The sequence below is a fragment of the Symphalangus syndactylus genome, chromosome 13 (assembly GCF_028878055.3).
Source record: "Symphalangus syndactylus isolate Jambi chromosome 13, NHGRI_mSymSyn1-v2.1_pri, whole genome shotgun sequence".
In the NCBI taxonomy this organism is placed as follows: Eukaryota; Metazoa; Chordata; class Mammalia; order Primates; family Hylobatidae; genus Symphalangus; species Symphalangus syndactylus.
Window position 1 is genome coordinate 36442735 of NC_072435.2, and position 24628 is coordinate 36467362.

The following is a 24628-nucleotide window of genomic DNA, read 5'->3' on the forward strand; positions in this document are numbered from 1 at the left end:
GCTGGAGTCCTTTCTAAGCAGCCAAAGCCTGATCCTCCTACTTCCTCCCCCAAGAAAACATTGTGGGTTGATGGCCATACCCTGAGGTTCTGGTCCAAATCTGGGACTTTCTATGACCTTCTGGGTCTCTAGTGAAAACTAAATACTCCTCTCCAGAAAAAAACATTTGGTTTCCAATGAGGCCTGGATCTCATTCTTGAGCTGGGGAGCAGAATCCCTTTTTGCAGTACTCCCGGGCCCTCTGTTGGGGCCTCCCCTCCCTCTCCAGGGTGGAGTCGAGGAGGCGGGGCTGCGGGCCTCCTTATCTCTAGAGCCGGCCCTGGCTCTCTGGCGCCGGGCCCCTCAGTCCGGGCTTTTTGCCATGGGGTCTCTGTTCCCCCTGTGGCTGCTGTTTTTTTTGGCGGCCGCCTACCCGGGAGTTGGGAGCGAGCTGGGACGCCGGACTAAGCGGGCGCAAGGCCCCAAGGGTAGCCCTCTCGCGCCCTCTGGGACCTTAGTGCCCTTCTGGGTGCGCATGAGCCCGGAGTTCGTGGCTGTGCCGCCGGGGAAGTCAGTGTGGCTCAATTGCAGCAACAACTGTCCCCAGCCGCAGAATTCCAGCCTTCGCACCCGGCTGCTGCGGGGCAAGACGCACAGAGGGCCGGGTTGGGTGTCTTACCAGCTGCTCGACGTGAGGGCCTGGAGCTCCCTCGCGCACTGCCTCGTGACCTGCGCAGGAAAAACACGCTGGGCCACCGCCAGGATCACCGCCTACAGTGAGGGACAGTGGCTCGGTCCGGCTGGGGTGAGGGAAGGGGGCTGGAAGAGGTGGGGGGAAGGTAGTTGACAGTCGCTTTATAGGGAGCGCCCGCGGACCTCACTCAGAGGCTCCCCCTTGCCTTAGAACCGCCCCACAGCGTGATTTTGGAGCCTCCGGTCTTAAAGGGCAGGAAATACACTTTGCGCTGCCACGTGACGCACGTGTTCCCGGTGGGCTACTTGGTGGTGACCCTGAGGCATGGAGGCCGGGTCATCTATTCCGAAAGCCTGGAACGCTTCACCGGCCTGGATCTGGCCAACGTGACCTTGACCTACGAGTTTCCTGCTGGACCCCGCGACTTCTGGCAGCCCGTGATCTGCCACACGCGCCTCAATCTCGAAGGCCTGGTGGTCCGCAACAGCTCGGCACCCATTACACTGATGCGCGGTGAGGCACCCCTGTAACCCTGGGGACTAGGAGGAAGGGGGCAGAGAGAGTTATGACCCCAAGAGGGCGCACAGACCAAGCGTGAGCTCCACGCGGGTCGACAGACCTCCCTGTGTTCCGTTCCTAATTCTCGCCTCCTGCTCCCAGCTTGGAGCCGCGCGCCCACAGCTTTGGCCTCCAGTTCCATCGCTGCCCTTGCGGGGATCCTCCTCACTGTGGGAGCTGTGTACCTGTACAAGTGCCCAGCTATGAAGTCCCAGGCGTAAAGGGGGGTGTTCTATGCCGGCTGAGCGAGACAAAAGAGGAATATGGAACAATCTGAGGAACTGGCCAGACATGGTGGCTGATGCCTGGAATCCCAGCACTTTGGGAGGCAGAGGCAGGAGAATCGCTTGAGCCCAGGAGTTCGAGACCAGCCTGGACAACATAGTGAGACCCCGTCTATACAAAAAATACAAAAATTAGCCGGGTGTGGTGACCCACACCTGTGGTCCCAGCTACCCGGGAGGCTGAGTTGGGAGGATCGCTTGAGCCCTGAAAGTCGAGGCTGCAGTGAGCCTTGATCGTGCCACTGCACTCCAGCCTGGGGGACAGAGCACGACCCTGTCTCCAAAAATAAAATAAAAATAAAAATAAATATTGGCGGGGGAACCCTCCCGAATCAATAAAGGCTTCCTTAACCAGCCTCTGTCCTGTGACCTAAGGGTCCCCATTACTGCCCTTCTTCGGAGGAACTGGTTTGTTTTTGTTGTTGTTGTTGTTTTTGCCATCACTTTCTCCAAGTTCCTTGTCTCCCTGAGGGCACCTGAGCTTTCCTCACTCAGGGCCCACCTGGGGTCCCGAAGCCCCAGACTCTGTGTATCCCCAGCGGGTGTAACAGAAACCTCTCCTTCTGTGGGCCTTATCGAGTGGGATCAGCGCGGGCCGGGGAGGGCCAAGGGCAGGGGCGGGGTGGGGTTCATGGTATGGCTTTCCTGATTGGCGCCGCCGCCACCACGCGGCAGCTCTGACTGGATGTTAAGTTTCCTATCCCAGCCCCACCTTCAGACCCTGTGCTTTCCTGGAGGCCAAAAGACTGTGGAGCGAGAACTCATCTCCAAAATATCTTACCACGCTGGGGTGAGACCACGAATGGTGGGGAGGGGAGGGTCCCATGGACATATTGAGGGACATGGATACGCAGAAGAGGTATCCATGTGGTAGCAGCCGGGAAGGGGGTGATCAGATGGTCCACAGGGAATATCACAAACTCGAATTCTGACGATGTCCTGGTAGTCACCCAGCCAGATGAGCGCATGGAGTTGGGCGTGGGGGGTGTCAAAGCTTGGGGCCCGGATGCAGAGTCAAAAGCATCACCCTCGGTCCCTCGTTCTCGCGTGGAGGTCCAGGGCCCCCGCCCACCGAGCAGAAGGCAGACTCAGGGGCGCTCCAGGGTATCTCGAGCTCACACACGCTGAGTAGACACGTGCCCGCTGCACCCTGGGTAAATACAGACCCGGAGCCGAGCAGATTCTAATTTAGACGCCCGCGAACGCTGCGCGCACGCACACGTGTCCTCGGCTCGCTGGCACTTTCGTCCCGCCTCCTCCGTCGCGTGCCGGAGCTGACCGGGAGGGGTGCTTAGAGGTGTGGCTCCGCGGGGTCAAAAGGAGAAGGATCAGTGAGACAGGCATTCCCACACCCTCCCCTAGAACTGTCCTTTTCCCATCCAGTGCCTCCCAAATCTGTCTTAGTCCCCAAATGTATCCCCGCCCTAAGGGGCGCTGGTGGGAGGAGCTACATGTGGGGGCGGAGCTCGGAGTCCAGCTTATTATCATGGCATCTCAGCCAGGGCTGGGGTAGGGGTTTGGGAAGGGCAACCCAGCATCCCCCGATCCCAGAGTCGCGGCCGGGGATGACGCGGGAGAGCGTGGTCGCCCCCAGAAGGCCCCGGGCCATCGTGCCGGCCTCCACGTAGACCCCGGGGGTCGCTCGCTCCTGCCAGCTCGGCTTCACCAAGGCCAGGAGCTTAGCGCACGCTCGCCTCCCTCCCCCCCGCCGCCTCTGCCGCCGCCCCCTCCTTGGAAACCAAGTTACCAACGTTAAACCAATCCCCGAGCGCAACTCTGCCTCCCCCACACCCCACCCGCCGCGCCGCGCGGAGCCGTCCTCTAGCCCAGCTCCTCGGCTCGCGCTCCCCTCGCCTCCTGTGCTTTCCCCGCCGCGGCGATGCCAGGGCCTTCGCCAGGGCTGCGCCGGGCGCTACTCGGCCTCTGGGCTGCTCTGGGCCTGGGGCTCTTCGGCCTCTCAGGTAAGAGCCCCGCTCTGGCTCGGGGTGGACAGCGCGGGGGCGGAGTCCCTGGACCTGAGAAACGGCCTCCTGTCCCTCCCAGCTCCGCCCTCGCCTCACTCCCACGCCTCTGCCCCCACCTCGAGCCTGAGTCTTCTCCCCTTCCCCCTCCTCCCCAACACACACCCGAGCCCCAGCTTCCTGACTCCTCGATAGCCCCTACCCGCTTCGAGATCCTAGGTGTTCTTCCGCACCCAACCCTTCGCCCTGGAGACCCAGTGTCTCTCCTGTCCCCTCCCCGGGTACCTCCTCACGCTCTGCTGTGCACCTTGGTCCACGGACTGGCATCTTCCCCACTCGCGGTCCGCGAAGACTCCATCTCTCCAACTACCCTGACTCAGAGGCGCTGTTCCCGCTCCACCCAGAGCCCTGGCAACCGGGTCCCTCAGCTGTTCCCGCGGTTCCTTCCATGAGCCCAGCCTTGCGTCCCGGCTCCGTGTTCTTCAACGGGTGTAGGGTCCTTCCTGACCCTTGACCCAGCCTCGTCTCTCCTTTGCCCTTGCCGCAAACGCACTCTCCTCGTATCCCAGCATTCTGCCAGGACCCTGAGAACTGGTTCATCCCCCATCCCCTATCCCGGGTCCCCTTCTCTCAGCCTTGCTATGTTCATCCAAGAGCCCACCTTTCCTCTCCTCTACCCCCTCCCCCCATGCTTTCCCGCCGCTTCATCGGCGCTTTGGAGACCATGGCTCTCTGCTACCACGTCCCAGAGACACCCTCGAGGTTTAGACTCTGGGAGCGCTCCTTTAAACCGGAGGCCTGGGCAGGACGCGGGACGCCTGGGTTCTTTCCCTGGCCGCAGCCTCTCCTCCTCCTCCCCGCCCTCCGAGAACCCTTGACTCGACATAGGGGCGCTAAGATGTCAGGGAGTTGGCTCCCCAGGCTCAGCCCGCGTTTCCCTGGGCAGCGGTCTCGCAGGAGCCCTTCTGGGCGGACCTGCAGCCTCGCGTGGCGTTCGTGGAGCGCGGGGGCTCGCTGTGGCTGAATTGCAGCACCAATTGCCCTCGGCCGGAGCGCGGTGGCCTGGAGACCTCGCTGCGCCGAAACGGGACCCAGAGGGGTTTGCGTTGGTTGGCGCGGCAGCTGGTGGACATTCGCGAGCCGGAGACCCAGCCCGTCTGCTTCTTCCGCTGCGCGCGGCGCACACTACAGGCGCGTGGGCTCATTCGCACTTTCCGTGAGTTCTGGGTGGCCACGCGCGTACTCCACTACTCTCCCTCCCTCCCAGGCCCCGCCCCCTGGGTCCCAGGGTCCTCCCCTTCAGGCCCCACCTCTGTTCCAAGTCCCGGCGTTCCAAGAGCTGCGGACTCTTCCCCCTTGCAGAGCGACCAGATCGCGTAGAGCTGATGCCGCTGCCTCCCTGGCAGCCAGTGGGCGAGAACTTCACCCTGAGCTGTAGGGTCCCCGGCGCCGGGCCCCGTGCGAGCCTCACGCTGACCCTGCTGCGGGGCGCCCAGGAGCTGATCGGCCGCAGCTTCGCCGGCGAACCACCCCGAGCGCGGGGCGCGGTGCTCACAGCCACGGTACTGGCTCGGAGGGAGGACCATGGAGCCAATTTCTCGTGTCGCGCGGAGCTGGACCTGCGGCCGCACGGCCTGGGACTATTTGAAAACAGCTCGGCCCCCAGACAGCTCCGAACCTTCTGTGAGTGGGTGTGGGGAGGAGATGGGGACCAAGTCAGGTCGGGTCGGTATTTAGGAGGTTTAGAGGTAGATACATCTGAATGCTGATCCTGACTTCAACCCTCACCGGCTGAGCTGTTTCCCCTTCCGTGCCTTGAGGGTGATAATAGGATAAGATAGTGCATGTCAAGTGCTTAGGACATATTGAGCGCTCGGAGTTCGTTCAAACTTGGTTCTTCGACCCCTAGCCCTGTCTCCGGATCCCCCGCGCCTCGCTGCTCCCCGGCTCTTGGAAGTTGGCTCGGAAAGGCCCGTGAGCTGCGCTCTGGACGGACTGTTTCCAGCCTCAGAGGCCAGGGTCTACCTCGCACTGGGGGACCAGAATCTGAGTCCTGATGTCACCCTCGAAGGGGACGCATTCGTGGCCACTGCCACAGCCACAGCTAGAGCAGAGCAGGAGGGTGCCAGGCAGCTGGTCTGCAACGTCACCCTGGGGGGCGAAAACCGGGAGACCCGGGAGAACGTGACCATCTACAGTAAGGAAGGAGGCGGGGTCTCCGCGGCTCGGAGGTGGGACCAGAGGAATACGTAGGCGGGGCGAAGAGTTGGCAGGACCTCAGTACCGGAACAGGCGTGGCCCGAGTGTCCCGAGGGGGCGGGGCAGGTGGGGGCGGAGACGCAATCGCTGGGGAGGAGAAGCCTGTACAGCCTGAGAGGCGGGGCGCGGTACCCTAGTTCGGTCTCAGCACCCCGGGGATTCAGACAGATAAGGGGCGGGCCTTGACTGGCGGGAGGGGTATGGTCAGTATACTCCGACCAAATGCTCCGCCCCCAGGCTTCCCGGCACCACTCCTGACCCTGAGCGAACCCAGCGTCTCCGAGGGGCAGATGGTGACAGTAACCTGCGCAGCCGGGGCCCAAGCCCTGGTCACATTGGAGGGAGTTCCAGCCGCGGTCCCGGGGCAGCCCGCCCAGCTTAAGCTAAATGCCACCGAGAACGACGACAGACGCAGCTTCTTCTGCGACGCCACCCTCGACGTGGACGGGGAGACCCTGATCAAGAACAGGAGCGCAGAGCTTCGTGTCCTATGTGAGTTGGTGATAACCCCTCGCCCCCCACCTCCTGGTGACTTCCAAGGACCCGCCTGCTCCCTGGCCGTGTCGTGGAGGCGGAGCCATTTCTCACGTCTAAGCCTATGTAACCCCACGCCCTGCCCGCAGACGCTCCCCGGCTGGACGATTCGGACTGCCCCAGGAGTTGGACGTGGCCCGAGGGCCCAGAGCAGACGCTGCGCTGCGAGGCCCGCGGGAACCCAGAACCCTCAGTGCACTGTGCGCGCTCCGACGGCGGGGCCGTGCTGGCTCTGGGCCTGCTGGGTCCAGTCACTCGGGCGCTCTCAGGCACTTACCGCTGCAAGGCGGCCAATGATCAAGGCGAGGCGGTCAAGGACGTGACGCTAACGGTGGAGTGTGAGTGGGGGTGCGCAGGGTGAATTTCTATCTGGTTCAGGGTCTGGAGGGTGGCCAGCCTCCAGGGAAGAGTAGGAGTAGGGTATGAGGTGTCCCTTTGGGTGGGGTTTTGGGAAAGGAAAGAGGCTGGTTAGTGGGGTTGGAGAAAGATCTTGGAGGATGGACGGGACCGGGTGGGCGTGCCCCTAGCCTAGGGCGTGGTATTTGGGCGGAGTCGTGCAAAGGCGGGCGGGTCCAGAGTGTTTAAGTTTTTAGACTGAAAAAGGCGCCCCTGGTGGCTCAGGAAGCTCCCAGACAAAGTGCATGGCTCGACTAGCGTGACACTTCCTTGGATCGGCGTCCAAGGGTTATGCAGGGACAACACTGGAAGCCTTGCAACGCCAAGGAGGGTCTAGGGACGTCAGACTTGCCCCCAAACCCCAAAGCCAACAATACACTCCCTCCCCCAGACGCACCAGCGCTGGACAGCGTGGGCTGCCCAGAACGCATTACTTGGCTGGAGGGAACAGAAGCCTCGCTGAGCTGTGTGGCGCACGGGGTACCGCCGCCTGATGTGATCTGCGTGCGCTCTGGAGAGCTCGGGGCCGTCATCGAGGGGCTGTTGCGTGTGGCCCGGGAGCATGCGGGCACTTACCGCTGCGAAGCCACCAACCCTCGGGGCTCTGCGGCCAAAAATGTGGCCATTACGGTGGAATGTGAGTAGGGGCACCGCGGAGTTAGGCAGGATCTGTGGGACAACCCCAGCTGGACTTCCTGGCCCCCGTGTGAGCCCCTGCAATCCTGTTTCCCAGATGGCCCCAGGTTTGAGGAGCCGAGCTGCCCCAGCAATTGGACATGGGTGGAAGGATCTGGGCGTCTGTTTTCCTGTGAGGTCGATGGGAAGCCACAGCCAAGCGTGAAGTGCGTGGGCTCCGGGGGCGCCACTGAGGGGGTGCTGCTGCCGCTGGCACCCCCAGACCCTAGTCCCAGAGCTCCCAGAATCCCTAGAGTCCTGGCACCCGGTATCTACGTCTGCAACGCCACCAACCGCCACGGCTCCGTGGCCAAAACAGTCGTCGTGAGCGCGGAGTGTGAGCGAGGCCCAGGCGGGTAGGGAGCAGGGGTGCCCCACGGTCCAGGCGCTCCCTGACATCCCCCATGGCTGCTTTGCAGCGCCACCGGAGATGGATGAATCTACCTGCCCAAGTCACCAGACGTGGCTGGAAGGGGCTGAGGCTTCCGCGCTGGCCTGCGCCGCCCGGGGTCGCCCTTCCCCAGGAGTGCGCTGCTCTCGGGAAGGCATCCCATGGCCTGAGCAGCAGCGCGTGTCCCGAGAGGACGCGGGCACCTACCACTGTGTGGCTACCAATGCGCATGGCACGGACTCCCGGACCGTCACTGTGGGCGTGGAATGTGAGTGGGGGCAGCACCGGATGGAGGGGACACGGTCCTCGGAAGAATGACTCGCAGCGGTGGGAGCATTCAAGGGCACCTCTCCCAATCCCATTCTTGGGGACAGGGAATTCCAGCCTAAACCAGGGGGTAATGAAAATTCTAGCCAGGCGCAGTGGCTCAGGTCTGTAATCCCAACACTTTGGAAGGTTGAGGCGGATGAATCACTTGAGGCCAGGAGTTCAAGACCAGCCCGGCCAACATGGCGAAAACCCGTCTCTACAAAAATTAGCCTGTCGTGGTGGTGGGCGCCTGTGGTCCCAGCTACTTGGGAGGCTGAGGCAGGAGAATCGCTTGAGCCTGGGAGGCGGAGGTTGCAGGGAGCCGAGATCCCGCCGCTGCACTCCAGCCTGGGCGACAGAGTGAGACTCTTTCTTAGAAAAAAAGAAAAGAAAATTCTAGGGAATAGGAGCACGGCCCTCCTCAAATCCTGGATTAGAACACTGACCTGGGCTTCACCTCCTTGCATTCAGTGAAGAAGGGCGAGGAATTTTAGCCGCAACAGCAGCCTGATTGTCGGGGAAGGAGGCTCTGATAGGAGGCAGGATCCTCTTCTGCCCATCAGAGGCGCGGTGGTCTCACATCGATCGTGGTGGGCCGGAGCAGGGCATTTGATCAGTGGCTGGGCCGGCGCTAAGCCCCACTTCACCTTCTGTGCCCTTCAGACCGGCCGGTGGTGGCCGAACTTGCTGCCTCGCCCCCTGGAGGCGTGCGCCCAGGCGGAAACTTCACGTTGACCTGCCGCGCGGAGGCCTGGCCTCCAGCCCAGATCAGCTGGCGCGCGCCCCCGGGGGCCCTCAACATCGGCCTGTCGAGCAACAACAGCACACTGAGCGTGGCAGGCGCCATGGGAAGCCACGGCGGCGAGTACGAGTGCGCAGCCACCAACGCGCACGGGCGCCACGCGCGGCGCATCACGGTGCGCGTGGCTGGTAAGTGGCAGCTGGGGAGAGGCGGGGCGAGGTATCTGAGAGGGGGCGTGACCTGGGTCTTGGGGCGGCCGGCCCCGCCTGCCTCCCTCTCAGTCCCGGTAGACCAGACGGAAGTGGGACAGAGTAGAAGTCAAGGGTGCCTGGGCGGGTGGGGCTGTTGATCGCACGTTGAGGGGTGGGAGATGGAGGTGGCAGCGGGACTGAATTCAAGGGGAGGGACTCTCCAGGGCTGTCACTGCTGCAGGAAAGGACTTAAAAACTTGGGGTGGATTCTGCGTGGTGGATACTTGACCCAATTCACAATCCACTGTAGAGAAGATTGGGGAGGGACCAAAGTCATTGGATGATGGAGGGAGAGAGGGGTCAAGATCGCCTTCTCTCACTTCCTGAAGCTCCTGAGGCTGGGTTCTCTCTGGGGTCGGGAGAACCTGACCTGGTCCTGCCAATCCTCATTTTTGGGGGGATGGGGAGAGTTGACTTGTCGCTAGGGGGCTAAGTGTGGTCACGGGTTTATGTCCCCATGGGCTGAAGTGCGATGTAAATCGGGTCTCGGGTCGCCCTGGCACTGGGAGTGGCCTTACTGCATGGGGTCTCTCCCTTCTCCTAAGGCCAGACAGTGAGCACCCCGGGGCATGAGGACTGACTTCGTGCCTGTGGGAGTGCGGGGGGCGGTGGGAGAAGCCCCCCGGAGCTTGGCCACCCTCTGCGAGGGTCTCCACCCCGCAGGTCCGTGGCTGTGGGTCGCCGTGGGCGGCGCGGCGGGGGGCGCGGCGCTGCTGGCCGCGGGGGCCGGCCTGGCCTTCTACGTGCAGTCCACCGCCTGCAAGAAGGGCGAGTACAACGTGCAGGAGGCCGAGAGCTCAGGCGAGGCCGTGTGTCTCAACGGCGCGGGCGGCGGCGCTGGCGGGGCGGCAGGCGCGGAGGGCGGACCCGACGCGGCGGGGGGCGCGGCCGAGTCGCCGGCGGAGGGCGAGGTCTTCGCCATACAGCTGACATCGGCGTGAGCCCGCTCCCCTCTCCCCGCGGGCCGGGGGACGCCCCCCAGACGCACACGGGGGCTTATTTATTGCTTTATTTATTTACTTATTCATTTATTTATGTATTCAACTCCAAGGGCGTCACCCCCATTTTCTACCCATCCCCTCAATAAAGTTTTTATAAAGGAACTCCCTGTCTCCGCTTCTGTTTCTGCAAGGAGGAACAAGCCCAGGGTTCCAATCGTGACCTCCCGAGTTATTCATTCAAAAAGCGATTTTTGAGAGGGCCGGGGGTGGTGGCTCACGCCTGTAATCCCAGGACTTGTGGGAGGCCCAGGTGGGAGGATCCCTTGCACCCAAGAGTTTCAGACCAGCCTGGGCAACATAGGGAGACCCTACAAAAAATATTTTTCAAAAATTAGCCAGGGCCGGTTGCAGAGGCTCACGCGTGTAATCCCAGGACTTTGGGAGGCCGAGGCAGGCAGATGACGAGGTCATGAGGTCGAGACCATCCTGGCCAATATGGTGAAACCCTGTCTCTACTAAAAATAGAAAAATTAGCTGGGCATGTTGGGGCGCGCCTGTAGTCCCAGCTATTCGGGAGGCTGAGGCAGGAGAACCGCTTTAATCCCGGAGGCAGAGGTTGCAGTGAGCCGAGATCGTGCCACTGAACATTGAACTCCAGCCTGGTGACAGAGCGAGATTCCGTCAAAAAAAAAAAAAAAAAAAAAAAAAAAAAAAAGCCAGGCGCGGTGGCTCACGCCTGTAATCCCAGCACTTTGGGAGGCCGAGGCGGGCAGATCACGAGGTCAGGAGATCGAGACCATCCTGGCGAACACGGTGAAACCCTGTCTTTACTAAAAATACAAAAAAAAAAAAAAAAAAATTAGAGGGGCGTGGTGGCGGGCGCCTGTAGTCCCAGCTACTCAGGAGGCTGAGGCAGGAGAATGGCATGAACCCGGGGGGGCAGAGCTTTCAGTGACCCCAGATCGCTCCACTGCACTCCGGCCTGGGAGACAGCAAGACTCCGTCTCAAAAAAAAAAAAAAAAAATTAGCCAGGGCCGGGCACGGTGGCTCTCACTTGAATCCTAGAACTTTGAGAAGCTAAGGCAGGTGGGTCACTTGAGGTCAGGAGTTTGAGACCACCCTGGCCAACGTGGTGAAACCCCTTCCCTACTAAAAATACAAAAAATTAAGGCCGGGCGCAGTGGCTCACGTCTGTAATTCCAACACTTTGCGAGGCTGAGGCGGGCGGATCATGGGGTCAGAAGATCGAGACTATCCTGGCTAACATGGTGAAACCCCGTCTCTACTAAAAATACAAAAAATTAGCCAGGCGTGGTGGCACATGCTTGTAGTCCCAGCTAGTCAGGAGGCTGAGGCAGGAGAATCGCTTTAACCCTGGAGGCAGAGGTTGCAGTGAGCCAAGATCGCACCACTGCACTCCAGCCTGGGCAACAGAGCAAGATTCTGTCTCAAAACAAACAAAAACAAAAACAAAAAAATACAAAAATTTAGCTGGGCTGTAGTGGCACACGCTCTGTAATCCCAGCTACTCGTGAGGCTGAGGCAGGAGAATTGCTAGAACTCAGGAGGTGGAGATCTTGCCATTGCATTCCAGCCTGGGCAACAGAACTAGACTCTGTCTCAAAAAAAAAAAAAAAAAAAGTGTTTTTTGAGGGGGCTGGGCACAGTGGCTCACGCCTGTAATCCCAGGACTTTTGGGAAGCCCAGGTGGGAGGATCCCTTGCGCCCATGAATTTCAGACCAGCCTGGGCAACATAGCGAGACCCTACAAAAAATATGTTTCAAAAAAAATTTTTTTTTTTTTTTTTTTTGAGATGGAGTCTCGCTCTGTCACCCAGGCTGGACAGCAGTGGAGCGATCTCTGCTCACTGCAAGCTCCATCTCCCAGGTTCATGCCATTCTCCTGCCTCAGCCTCCTGAGTAGCTGGGATTACAGATGCCTGTCACCACACCCAGCTAATTTTTTTTTGTATTTTTAGTAGAGACGGGGTTTCACCGTGTTCGCCAGGATGGTCTCCATCTCCTGACCTGGAGATCCGCCCGCCTCAGCCTCCCAAAGTGCTGGGATTACAGGCGTGAGCCACCGCGCCCGGCCTCAAAAAAAAAATTTTTTTTTTTTTTGAGATGGAGTCTTGCTCTGTCACCCAGGCTGGAGTGCTGTGGTGTGATCTCGGCTCACTGCAACCTCTGCCTCCTGGGTTCAAGCAATTCCCCTGCCTTGGCCTCCCAAATAGCTGGGACTATAGGCATGCACCACCACGCCCAGCTAATTTTTGTATTTTTAGTAGAGACAGGGTTTCACCATGTTGGCCAGGCTGGTCTCGAACTCCTGACCTAAGGTGATCCACCTGCCTCGGTCTCCCAAAGCGCTGGGATTACAGCTGTAAGCCACCATGCCTGGTGTATTTTTCAAAAATTAGCCAGACATGGTGGTGCATGCCTGTAGTCCCAGCTACTTGGGAGGCTGAGGCAGGAGGATCCTTTGAGCCTAGGAGGTCAAAGCCACTTCCAGCTATGATATCATCATTGTGCTCCAGCCCAGGTGACAGAACAAGACCCTGTCTCCAAAAACAAACAACAAAAAAATCCAAAAGCTTTTTTTGAACACCTACTATGTGTCAGGCACAATCTAAGCTGTCTTTTTCTTTTTCTTTTTTTTTTTTTTTTTTTTTTGAGACGAAGTCTCTCTGTCGCCCAGGCTGCAGTGCAGTGGTGTAATCTCAGCTCACTGCAAGCTCCGCCTCCCAGGTTCAAGCGATTTTCCTGCCTCAGCCTCCTGAGTAGCTGGGATTACAGGTGCGCACCACTACGCCCGGCTGATTTTTGTATTTTTAGTAGAGACAGGGTTTCACCATGTTGGTCAGGCTAGTCTTGAACTCCTGACCTCGTGATTCACCTGCCTCGGTCTCCCAAAGTGCTGGAATTACAGGCCTGAGCCACTGTGCCCGGCCTGGCTGGCTGTCTTTTCTCAGTGTGACCTAGAGCTCGTCCTCTCAGTGCCTGTTTTCTGCTCTCTTCACACCCTTGGGCAGGGGTGGAGGCCTCACTCCTTCCTCCAACTTATCTCTTCCGCCCAGCACTGCCCTCTGACCCGGGTCACTCTTGGAGGTGGCAGCTAGGTGCTTCCCCCAGGCCTGGTTACCGGCAGAGCTGAGGCTGCCTTGCCAGGGTGGGTAGAGGCCCTCTCCATTGCGCCTCTGCCCTGAGACTTCGGTGAGACCTTCCTGGGCAGGCACTGGCTGATGCTATGGGTGTCAGCCCTTAGCATGTCCCCCCTGTTAAAGGGTGCACCCCTGCCACACCCTCAATGCCTACTTTGTCCTGTGTCCACCTACAGTGCTTCAGTTTACCCCCACCCTGCCTTTCCACTCAGCCCATCATGATTCAGAACAGACACACACAGGGTATCCGCTGCAACCCCCACTACACGGCACCTTCCCCCCTCATCCCCAACAGCATAAGGCACAGCAGCTGGGCCTCCTCCCCACAGCCTCCTCTCTGCCCCTCCTCCCTCAAAAGCAGGAACACAGAGCCCTAGAGAAGAAAGCCAGTCCCATGCAAACATGTAATGAGCAAAGATGAGACGGGGAAATGGCACAAGAGGGCAGGCCAGTGCTCGGTGCTGGAGCCAGGGGCCAGGTATAACACCCAAAAAGGCACCAGCCAGGGGCAGCCCCTGCCACTCACACCACCTCACCTTTTCTGTCTGTGCTCTCCCTGCTTAATGATTTCTCTCCGCTCCTACTGACCTCAAGGTCTCTTTCAGGGCCTTCAGATGAGATATTTATTTTAGGCCAGGCGCGGTGGCTCACGCTTGTAATCCCAGCACTTTGGGAGGTCGAGGCGGGCGGATCACGAGGTCAGGAGATCGAGACCACGGTGAAACCCCGTCTCTACTAAAAATACAAAAAATTAGCCGGGCGTGGTGGCAGGTGCCTGTAGTCCCAGCTACTCGGAGAGGCTGAGGCAGGAGAATGGCGTGAACCTGGGAGGCGGAGCCTGCAGTGAGCCGAGATTGCACCACTGCACTCCAGCCTGGGCGACAGCGAGACTCTGTCTCAAAAAAAAAAAAAAAAAAAAAAAAAGAGATATTTATTTTAGTAGGTTGGTGCAAAAGTAATTGCTGTTTTTGCCATTGAAAGTAATGACAGGCAGGGCATGGTGGCTCACGCCCCTAATCCCAGCACTTTGGGAGGCTGAGGTGGGTGGATCACGAGGTCAGGAGTTCAAGACCAGCCTGACTAACATGGTGAAACCCTGTCTCTACTAACAATACAGAAAAAATTACCCGGACATGGTGGCACACCCCTGCAGTCTCAGCTACTCGGGAGGCTGAGGCAGGAGAATTGCTTGAACCCTGAAGCGGAGGCTGCAGTGAGCTGAAATCACGCCACTGCACTCCAGCCTGGGCCACAGAATGAGACTGTCTCCAAGAAAAAAAAAAAAAAAGTAATGGCAAAAAGTGCAATTACTTTTTCTTTTTCTTTCTTTCTGTTTTTTTTGTTGTTGTTTTTTTTTTGTTTTGAGATGCAGTCTCACTGTATGGCCCAGGCTGGAGTGCAGTGGTGCAATCTGGGCTTACTGGTTTACTGCAGCCTCCGCCTCCCAGGTTCAAGCGATTCTCTTTTGCCTCAGCCTCCCAATGGGATTACAGGCATCCACCACTATGCTCGGCTAATTTTTGTATCTTTAGCAGAGATGGGGTTTCTTTTTTTTTTTTTTGAGACAGAGTCTCGCTGTCGCCCAGGCTGGAGTGCAGTGACGCAATCTCAGCTCACTGCAAGCTCCGCCTCCCGGGATTCACGCCATTCTCCTGCCTCAGCCTCCCGAGTAGCTGGGACTACAGGCGCCCGCCACCTCACCCGGCTAATTTTTTGTATTTTTAGTAGAGACGGGGTTTCACCGTGTTAGCCAGGATGGTCTCGATCTCCTGACCTCGTGATCCACCCGCCTCGGCCTCCCAAAGTGCTGGGATTACAGGCGTGAGCCACCGCGCCCGGCCTAGAGATGGGGTTTCACCATGTTTCCCAGGTTGGTGTCGAACTCCTGATCCACCCACCTCGGCTTCCCAAAGTGCTGGGATTACAGGCTGGCGTGAACCACGGTGCCCGACTTTTTTTTTTTTTTTTTTTTTTTGAGACAGAGTCTCACTTTGTCACCCAGGCTGGAGTGCAAAGGCAAGATCTCACTGCAGCCTCTGCCTCCTGGGTTCAAGCGATTCCTCCACCTTAGCCCCCTGAGTAGGTGGGATTACAGGCACGTGCCACCACACCTGCCTAATTTTTGTATTTTTAATGGGGGGGCGGGTTTCACCATGTTGGCCACGCTGGTCTCGAACTCCTGACCTCAAGGGATTTGCCCACCTCAGCCTCCCAAAGTGCTGGGATTACAGGCATGAGCCACCGCGCCCGACCTCCTTAACTCTTTTATTTCCTTGCACACTTTTTCTCTGTAGCCCAGCTCACAACTTAACATGCTATTAGACATATACCTGACTTTTTTTTTTTCTCTCTCTCTGTCACCCAGGATGGAGTGCAGTGGTGTGCTCTCGGCTCACTGCAACCTTGCAAACTCTGCCTCCCAGGTTCAAGCAATTCTCCTGCCTCGGCCTCCCTAGTAGCTGGGACTACAGGCACATGCCGCCACACCTGGCTAATTTTTTGTTTTTTAGTAGAAACAGGGTTTCACCGTGTTGCCCAGGCTGGTCTCAAACTCCTGAGCTCAGGCAATCCGCCCACCTTAGCCTCCCAAAGTGCTGGGATTACAGGCATGAGGCACCGTGTCCTGCCTCTGAGTATTTTTTTTTTTTCCTGTCTCCTAGAACATCAGCCCCAGTAGAGCAGGGATCTTTGTTCTGTTCACCACTGAGGGTCCTCATTGGGTCCTAGCACACACAGTTGCTCAATAAATGTTGAATAAGTGGGTAAAGACAGCCACTAGCTTGCAGATATGTGTTCAAGGTGTGTCCTTGCAAAGAGCTTCTCTATGCTTGGCACTGGAGAGGCCTGTCCTGGGCAAGGACATAGATGTGGCGACCTCAGACTTGAGAACTCCTGGGGCAATAGGGGAGATGGATGTGAATAATGTAACCATAAGCCAGAGAGAGAATGGAAATTCTGATAGGTTCTAAGAGGGAGACCAGCAAGGAGCTGAACCAGAGGCTGACACAGGGTGAGAGTGGGAATGTCTATTTTTTTTTTTTTTTGGAGACAGGGTCTCACTCTGTTGCTTAGGCTGCAGTGCGGTGGCGCGATCATGGCTCACTGCAGCCTGAACTTCCCAGACTCAAGTGATCCTCCCACCTCAGCCTCCCAAGCAGCTGGGAATATAGGTGCATGCCACCACACCCGGCTAATTTTTGTATTTTTGGTAGAAACGGGGTTTCACCATGTTGCCCAGGCTGATCTTGAATTCCTGGGTTCAAGTGATCTTGCTGCCTTGGGCTCCCAAAGTGCTTGGATTACAGGTGTGAGCCTGTGAGCCACACGTGGCCTATTTTATTTTTTAATTAATTTTTTGTTTTTGTTTTTCTTTTGAGATCGAGTCTCTGTCTCCAAGGCTGGAGTGCAGTGGCACAATCTCGGCTCACTGTAACCTCCACCTCCCAAGTAGCTGGGATTACAGGCACATGCCACCACACCTGGCTAATTTTTGTATCTTTAGTAGAGACAGGGTTTCCTCATTTGGCCAGGCTGGTCTCGAACTCCTGACCTCCGGTGAGCCACCTGCCTCAGTTTCCCAAAGTGCTGAGATTACAGGAATGAGCCACTGTGCCTGGCTGGGCATGTGTCTTGTTTTTTTCATTCTGTAGATAACAAGCAATTCTCCTCCCTCAGCCTCCCAAGTAGCTGGTACTAGAGGCGCCTGCCACTACGCCCGGCTATTTTGTGTAGTCTTAGCAGAGGTGGGGTTTCACCATGTTAACCAGTCTCTAACTCCTGACCTCAGGTGATCCTCCTGCCTTGGCCTCCCAAAGTGCTGGAATTACAGGTGTGAGCCACCACGCCCAGCCTCAAACTCCTGAGTTTAAGTGATCCTCACACCTCAGCCTCCCTGAGTGCTGGGATTACAGATGTGAGCCACCACAACCGGCCTGAGTGGGGGGAGGTGTCTATTTTAGTCTGAGTGGTCAAGGAAGGCTTCTCTGAAGAGCTGATGTTGGGGCCAGGCCTCCTCAAGCGATTAGAAGGTGTCAGCCATGGGGAGATGTGGGGGAGGGTGTTCCAGGCCAAGGAAGGGTAAGATCAAATAATTCAGGGATCTGAGGGCGGAGGAATCTGGACTCCAGTTCTCCCATTCAGGGCTGCCCAGGAGAGACAAAGAGGATCTCATAAGGGTGTGTGGCTTTGTGGCTCACTCATGCCCACAGCAAGGACCATGCCCACCCTACCCACCTTTTTTTTTTCCCTCCGAGTCTCCCTCTATTACCCAGGCTGGAGTACAGTGGTACGATCACGGTTCACTGCAGTCTTGACCTCCAGGGCTCAAGTGATCCTCCCACCTCAGTGTCCCGAGTAGCTGGCACTACAGGCGTGCACCACCACCCCTGGCTCATTTTTTGATTTTTTTTGGTAAAGACGGGGTCTCACTGTGTTACCCAGGCTGGTCTCAAACTCCTGGGCTCAAGCGATCCTCCCACCTCTGTCTTCTGAAGTGTTGGGATTATAGGCATGAGCCACCATGCCCAGCCCGCCACCAGTCTTGACTCTCCCTCCTCCTTCCCTCCCTGTGAGTGCTGGTGGCCTGTGTGTCCCGCCTGCTGAAGGATGCCTCTGACTTGGGGATTTTGACTTCAGGCCTGGGAGACACATTTTGGCTGGGTTAGGGAGATCTTAAAAGAGGGTAGGGGACATGGCAGGGGCTAAGGAGAGTGACACACTGCAGGCAGGGGTTGGGTGACAGATGAAGGATCCACTGGTATATGCTGCCAGTGTGTGCCATCTACTTGTGTGTTTTACGTGTGTCTTGTGCATGTGTCCTGTGTGGGCTGTATCTGTGTACGACTCAGCTACGTGTCAGCACATCCCTGTCGATGTGTGTCTCTGCTGATGTGTCTGTCAGCACGCACAGCTGTCCTGCATGTGTCTTTTTTTTTTTTTTTTGAGACAGTCTCGCTGTCACCCAGGCTGGAGTGCAGTGGCGCGATCTCGGCTCACTGCAGGCTCCGCCCCCCGGGGGTTCACGCCATTCTCCTGCCTCAGCCTCCCGAGTAGCTGGGACTACAGGTGCCCGCCACCTCGCCCGGCTAATTTTTTTTGTATTTTTAGTAGAGACGGGGTTTCACTGTGTTAGCCAGGATGGTCTCGATCTCCTGACCTCGTGATCCGCCCACCTCGGCCTCCCAAAGTGCCGGGATTACAGGCGTGAGCCACCACGCCCGGCCGCATGTGTCTTTTTTGAGATGGAGTCTCGCTCTGTCACCCAGGCTGGAGTGCAGTGGCACGATCTTGGCTTATTGCAACCTCTACCTCCCAGGTTCAAGCGATTCTCCTGCCTCAGCCTCCCAAGTAGCTTGGATTACAGGCACATGCTACCACGCCTGGCTAATTTTTGCATATTTAGTAGAGACGGGGTTTCACCATGTTGGCCAGGCTGGTCTCGAACTCCTGACCTCAGGTGATCCACCTGCATCAGCCTCCCAAAGTGCTGAGATTACAGAAATGAGCCACTGCGCCTGGCCGGACATGTGTCTTTTTTTTTTCCCTTCTGTAGGTAACAGGGTCTCACTATGTTGCCCAGGCTGGTCTCAAACTTGTGGCCTCAAGCAATCCTCCTGCCTCAGCCTCCCAAAGTGTTGGGATTACAGGCGTGAGCCACTGCACCCGGCTTGTGTGTGTCTTTCTGTGTCTGTTGTGTGTGTCTGTGGGTAGTGGCTGTTTCCCTGCATGGGACATTGTGGTAAATGTGGCTAATTCCCTGTGTGGGGGCTGCTGCCTATGGATAAGACTGTGTCTCTGTGCATGCACACGTGTGTGCACGTCCCTCACAACCCCAACGAGAAAACACCTGTCCACCTTCCTGGGCTGGCACAGGGGCACAGGAGGTGGGATCCCAAATCACAGGCTTTTTCTCTCTGAGTATCTCTGTACTTTATTGTCCCTGCTGTAACAACGCTCATCCTTCCTGAGAGTGTCTCCTGAGGGGGCCTCGGCCAAGGCTGACTGGAGAAGGGGCCGGTGAACCCTAGCAGGCTCTGCCACCTGAGGCCTGGGTCTTCCCCCAGGATCCTTGAATCTGGAGATGGCAGAGAGGCGGCAGGCCAGCTCTTTCCCCAGTCCTCCTAGGAGAGCTGCTTCTGCCCATTCTCCCGCTGATGAAACGGAGGCAGAAGCAGCAGCTCAGCAGGGTGAAGCTGGGTTTAACCTTCCTGAATGGGGTCCAGGGACACTCCACATCTGCCACATAGCCTCTTGGGCTGGACATTTTTCCTGGGCACCAGCCAGCAGCTGGAGCAGCGAGTGCCATATTTCTTGTACCTAGGGTTGGGGGACAAGAAACTGCCACTTAGGATGCAGTGGGGGCCCGGAAACCGCCACAAGGAAACCACTTTTCCCAAGAGGTAGGTGTTTTGCTTTTTGCTTTCCCCATATGCCATCCTGGTCATACACGTGGACTGATTTGGGGACCCCCGCCCCAACTCCCTCCTCCATTCTAAGGACCTGATCCCACAGGCGTTGCAGAGAGGGGTCCCATCTTCAGCGTCTCTCCAGAGCGGGGTTCTCTGGGTCCGACAGGAAGCACAGCGCCGGGGCTCTGAAGGGTCAGAGGTCAAAGGGCAGGGGTCAGAGGCCATGCATGTGAGCTCAGGATGCCTGTGCGGAGTCGGGCGTTTTGTGGGGGTCTCAGTAAAGGCCCCACCTGGCTCTGGATCAGCCCTGGGAGTTGCCAGCTCTAAGCCACAGCAAAGCCAGGAAGGGAGACAGATGGCAGCGTTCCGCAGAGGAGGAAGCTGGGGGTGGGGGTGACTCAGCCCAAGTGGAGGGGGGTGCTGCGACTCCTCCCGGAGGGCTCTAAATGGGGAAGCAAGATGGAGAAGGGGGGGGCAGGGAGAAAGGCAGGGAAGACAGGAAATTGGCCCCCAAAATATTTATAGCTCTCGGGTTTTCAGGACTCACCCAGGGCCTCGCTGCCTGCTGAGTGGGCCTCGGTGCCTCCTGGGTGGGCTGCAGGGCCCCCAACAGCATCTGCAGGGGATTCCTGAGAGCGGCTACTGCAGGGCAGGCTGCGGGGCAGACAAGGTATTAGCATTGGGGGGGATCCGTAGCTTGTCCCCAGTAGCCCCCCAAAATAAAGATTTAGTATCAAGGTATCAGCCATCCCCTGAGGAGGCAACTGATATCTGAATGGCCTGGCTTTGCCTCTCATTAGTAATATTATCATTATTATTTTTGCAGATGGAGTCTCGCTCTGTCGCCCAGGCTGGAGTGTAGTGGTGTTATCTCAGCTCACTACAACCTCCACCTCCCGGGTTCAAGCAATTCTTGTGCCTCAGCCTCCCAAGCAGCTGGGACTACAGGCGCGTGACACCACGCCCAGCTAATTTTTATATTTTTAGTACAGACAGGGTTTCACCATGTTGGCCAGGCTGGTCTCGAACTCCTGACCTCAAGTGATCCACCCGCCTCGGCCTCCCAAAGTGCAGGGATTACAGGCATGAGCTACCATGCCCAACCTAATTATTATTATTATTTTTTGAAAAATAGTAAGCACAGGGACAGCCTGCCAGTTTCCAATCCCAGTTCTCCATGTCCTTGCTGTGTGAGCCTGGACACATTATCTCCTACTCTGTGCCTCAGTTTCCTCATCTGTGAAATGGGCTTCCCAACAGTTTTTTTTTTTCTTTGAAAATTTGACTGATTTTTAAAAAGAGATGGGAGTCTGGGCAATATAGGGAGACCCCGTCTCTACAAACATAAAAAAAATAGCCAGGAGTGGTGGTGCAGGCCTACACTCCCAGCTAGTTGGGAGGCTGAGGAGGGAGGATGGCTTGGGCCTGGGAGGTCCAGGCTGCAGTGAGCCATGATTGCGCCACTGCACTCCAGCCTGGGTGACAGAGCAAGACCCTGTCTCAAAAACAAACAAACAAACAAAAAAGCAAAAAAAAAAGTGACCAGGCATGGTGGCGGCTCACTCCTGTAATCCCAACACTTTGGGAGGGCAAAGCAGATGGATCACCTGAGGTCAAGTGATCGAGACCATCCTGGCCAACATGGCGAAACCCTGTCTCTACCAAAAATACAAAAATTAGCCAGGCATGGTAGCGGGTGCCTGTAATCCCAGCTACTCCAGAGGCTGAGGCAGGAGAATCGTTGGAATCCGGGAAGCAGAGGTTGCAGTGAGCCGAGATTGTGTCACTGCACTCCAGCCTGAAAGACACAGTGCGACTCCATCTCAAAAAAAAAAAAAAAAATATTGTTTTGGCGGCATGATTAAAAAAGTCATCATTATAATTTTTATAATAACAATAAATAAGTAAAAATTAGAGATGGGGGTCATACTATGTTGCCCAGGCTGGTCTCAAACTCCTGGGTTCATGCAATCCTCCTACCTTGGCCTCCCAAAGTGCTGGGATTACAAGTGTGAGCCACCAGGCCCAGCTTCCCAAAGCTTTTTTTTTTTTTTTTTAAAGAGGATGGAATCTTGCTCTGTCGCCCAGGCTGGAGTGCAGTGGTGCCATCTCTGCTCAGTGCAACCTCCATCTCCTGGGTTTGAGCGATTCTCCTACCTCAGCCTCCCAAGTACCTGGGATTACAGGCGCCCATTACCATTCCCGGCTAGTTTTTTTTTTTTTTTTTTTTTGAGGCGGAGTCCTGCTCTGCCGCCCAGGCTGGAGTGCAGTGGCGCAATCTCGGCTCACTGCAAGCTCCGCCTCCCGGGTTCACGCCATTCTCCTGCCTCAGCCTCTCCGAGTAGCTGGGACTACAGGCGCCCGCCACCACGCCCGGCTGATTTTTTTTTTTATATATTTTTAGTAGAGACAGGGTTTCACCGTGGTCTCGATCTCCTGACCTCGTGATCCGCCCGCCTCGGCCTCCCAAAGTGCTGGGATTACAAGCGTGAGCCACCGCGCCCGGCCTAGTTTTTTTTTTTTTTTTTTTTTTTTTGAGACCGAGTCCTGCTCTGTGGCTCAGGCTGGAGCACAGTGGCGCTCTCTTGGCTTACTGAAGACTTCACCTGAGTTCACGCGATTCTCCTGCCTCAGCCTCCCGAGTAGCTGGGATTACAGGCACCCACTACAACGCCCAGCTAATTTTTTGTATTTTTAGTAGAGATGGGGTTTCACTATGTTGGCCAGGCTGATCTCAAACTCCTGACTTCAGGTGATCCGCTCGCCTTGGCCTCCCAAAGTGATGGGATTATAGGCATGAGCCACTGTGCCCCGCTTCCCCAGGCTTTTGAATGAGCCCATACACATAAAATACTGCCTGTTAACCTTGTATTGTTGTCACTACCAACAAATAGTAGCTGTTAGCATTACTGGGAAAAATCACTGCAGCTGCAGCTGCAGCCTAAGCAAGGCCAGGCCTGATTCCTAAAGAGACCAGGTCTCACACTGGGAGTGGGGAGCCACTGAGTCAGGAGCAGCAGGACTGGATCTGGCACCAGCTCAAGTTGTCAACCAGAGACTGGGCCACGTGTGACGTAGAGCACAGGTGAGGGTCCACACCGATGCCAGGGAGCACCCCTACCTCCCACACTGGTGTTTGTGTTGTAACTGGGAGAAAGGGCGCCCTGGCTCCAGCCGGCCCCTACCTGTACGTGGGGATGATCTGCAGGCTGGAGTCCGGCTTTATCTGAAACTTCAGAGTCACCCCCTCGAACCCGGGGTCCACTTTCTCAGTGCCCCGGCAGGGGTTCAGCTGCTTCCGGGGCCTTCTCTGGGGTGGTGGGACCGAGGGAGTCCCCGGGGACTGCAGGCGGCGGCCCTTTTGGCTGATCCTGGTCTGTGTGTCCTTGGAATCCCTGTCCAGCAGCAGGCGGCCCTGAGACCCCAGAGCCATCGGGTCCCAGCAAGGCCCCAGGACCGGGGTGTCCTGGGCAGGGGACTGACCCAGCCTCTCCACTGTCTCTTGGAGGAAGCACAGGGCGGTGACCGAGTCCTGGCATGCAGGCCAGAGGGACCTGGGGAGAAGGGCAGTGGGGTCACTTTTTCTTGGGTGACTCCTGGGTTTAGCCGGCCAGGGGGTTCCAACTTGGGCCGGCTCTTTGTGTACCCTTGGACAGGCTACACACCCCACCTGAGGTTCAGTAATTTCTAACTCTGGGTGGAAGGTTTAAGAGTTGCAGTAATTGCAACTCACCTCGCCCACTGTGGGCCTCCCAGGCACACTCTCAGCCCTCCACATCAATCAACCCCTTACGGCACCCGTAGATCACCCAGGCAGGGACCGCCCTAGGTGACCCAGGCAGGATTTCAAGCCTCTGGCTGCAGGATCGAGAAAAAGGTTACTTTTTTTCTTTGTGTTTCTTTTAGAGACCAAGCCTCACTCTGTACCCCCGCCTGGAGTGCAGGGGCGTGATCAGGACTCAGTGCAGCCTAGAACTCCTGGGCTCGAGTGATCCTTCCGCCTCAGCCTCCCGAGTAGCTGGGACTTACAGGCATGCGCCACCACGCCGCTGGCTTGCCATAATATCATTATGATTTTTATCATTTTCATTATTATTGAGTTGCCCTCCATAACCCCTGGATGATCCCTGGGGAGTGCCTACATCAGCCCCAGAGACACGGAATTGCATGGCCTCTGGTCCCTAGATGACCCCAAGTGTCTATGGGCACCAGAACTTCTTTGTAAGTTTCAGTAACTATTATAAAATTGTCACTTCTCGATAACCCCAGGAAAGAGAGGTCATGACCCCTTGATCACTGAGCCAGATGGTGAAGTGCTAGCGGGGTCCGGGGAATGGGGTTTGGCCTTACACACCTCTCACTGATTCTGCAGCATCCTGGGGTCCTCGGCTTCTCCTGGGAGGGGGATCCTCCCAGTGGCTCCAGGTCCAGACAGGGCGGCGCCAGCAGCTTTGCTGGCATTAAGGAGTCCGGGGCTGGCTCGGCCTCCATTGCGCCCCAGCCCAGCCCCCTCCCTAATTACACCCGGCCCTGTCTCGCTGGGCCCACCCGATGAAACCCACCTGGGAGGAGCGGGACCTGTGGGGTGGGAGCGCTCCTGGCAGAGGATGCGATGAGCCCCAGCTGAGAGCGACCAACCTCGGCGGCGCCTTTCCTCTTTCTGGCTTTTTTCAGGTTATCCGCGCGCCCCTGCGTGGCAAGGGCGGCCTGGACCCCACCAAATCCCTCCGCAGCTGCCGGGGCGGGGCCTTCCACGCTGGCCCTCCCCCTCGGAAATGGGGGCTCCCAGGCCTCTGCCTCGGATCCCCAGCGGGATCTTAGATCCCAGAGGGAAAAGACAGCCGGGGGCCCAGCACAGCAGATGCAGGTGTGTTTTTTTTTTTTTTTGAGACAGGGCCTCACTCTGTCACCCAGGCTGGAGTGGAATGGCCTGATCACTGCTCCACTGCAGCCTAAATCTCCTGGGCTCAAGTGATCCTCCCACCTCAGTCTCCCAAGTAGCTGGGACCACAGGCCCTTACTACCACTCCACGCTAATTTTTACTGTTTTTATAGGGACAAGGTCTCGCCATGTTGCCCAGGATG

General features: G+C 57.3%; 3 protein-coding genes across 4 annotated transcripts; 2 read left to right on the plus strand and 1 right to left on the minus strand.

The window, feature by feature from the left end:
• Positions 1-93: 93 nt before the first annotated feature.
• On the plus strand, positions 94-1868 carry ICAM4 (intercellular adhesion molecule 4 (Landsteiner-Wiener blood group)). 2 transcript variants are annotated; one of them, XM_055238225.2, is made up of 3 exons: positions 94-755; positions 884-1186; positions 1334-1868. In XM_055238225.2, exons 1-3 carry the CDS (start codon positions 362-364, stop codon positions 1450-1452), a joined length of 816 nt encoding a protein of 271 aa, XP_055094200.1. In that variant the 5' UTR covers positions 94-361; the 3' UTR covers positions 1453-1868. The 2 variants fall into 2 exon arrangements, with proteins under 2 accessions (XP_055094200.1, XP_063472145.1); XM_063616075.1 differs by having other exon boundaries at positions 961-1186.
• Positions 1869-3051: 1183 nt separating this feature from the next.
• Positions 3052-10136, plus strand: ICAM5 (intercellular adhesion molecule 5). Its single transcript, XM_055238207.2, has 11 exons — positions 3052-3476; positions 4423-4692; positions 4839-5159; positions 5386-5673; positions 5973-6227; positions 6359-6607; positions 7057-7302; positions 7399-7677; positions 7760-7999; positions 8704-8970; positions 9697-10136. The coding sequence occupies exons 1-11, from the start codon at positions 3395-3397 to the stop codon at positions 9972-9974; spliced, it is 2775 nt and encodes a 924-aa protein (XP_055094182.1). The 5' UTR covers positions 3052-3394; the 3' UTR covers positions 9975-10136.
• An 8909-nt stretch (positions 10137-19045) lies between these two features.
• Positions 19046-24615, minus strand: ZGLP1 (zinc finger GATA like protein 1). Its single transcript, XM_055238224.2, has 5 exons — positions 23898-24615; positions 22729-23097; positions 20091-20197; positions 19635-19728; positions 19046-19451 (listed from the first exon to the last, which is right to left on the minus strand). Exons 1-5 carry the CDS (start codon positions 24032-24034, stop codon positions 19334-19336), a joined length of 825 nt encoding a protein of 274 aa, XP_055094199.1. The 5' UTR covers positions 24035-24615; the 3' UTR covers positions 19046-19333.
• Between the last annotated feature and the right edge of the window lie 13 nt (positions 24616-24628).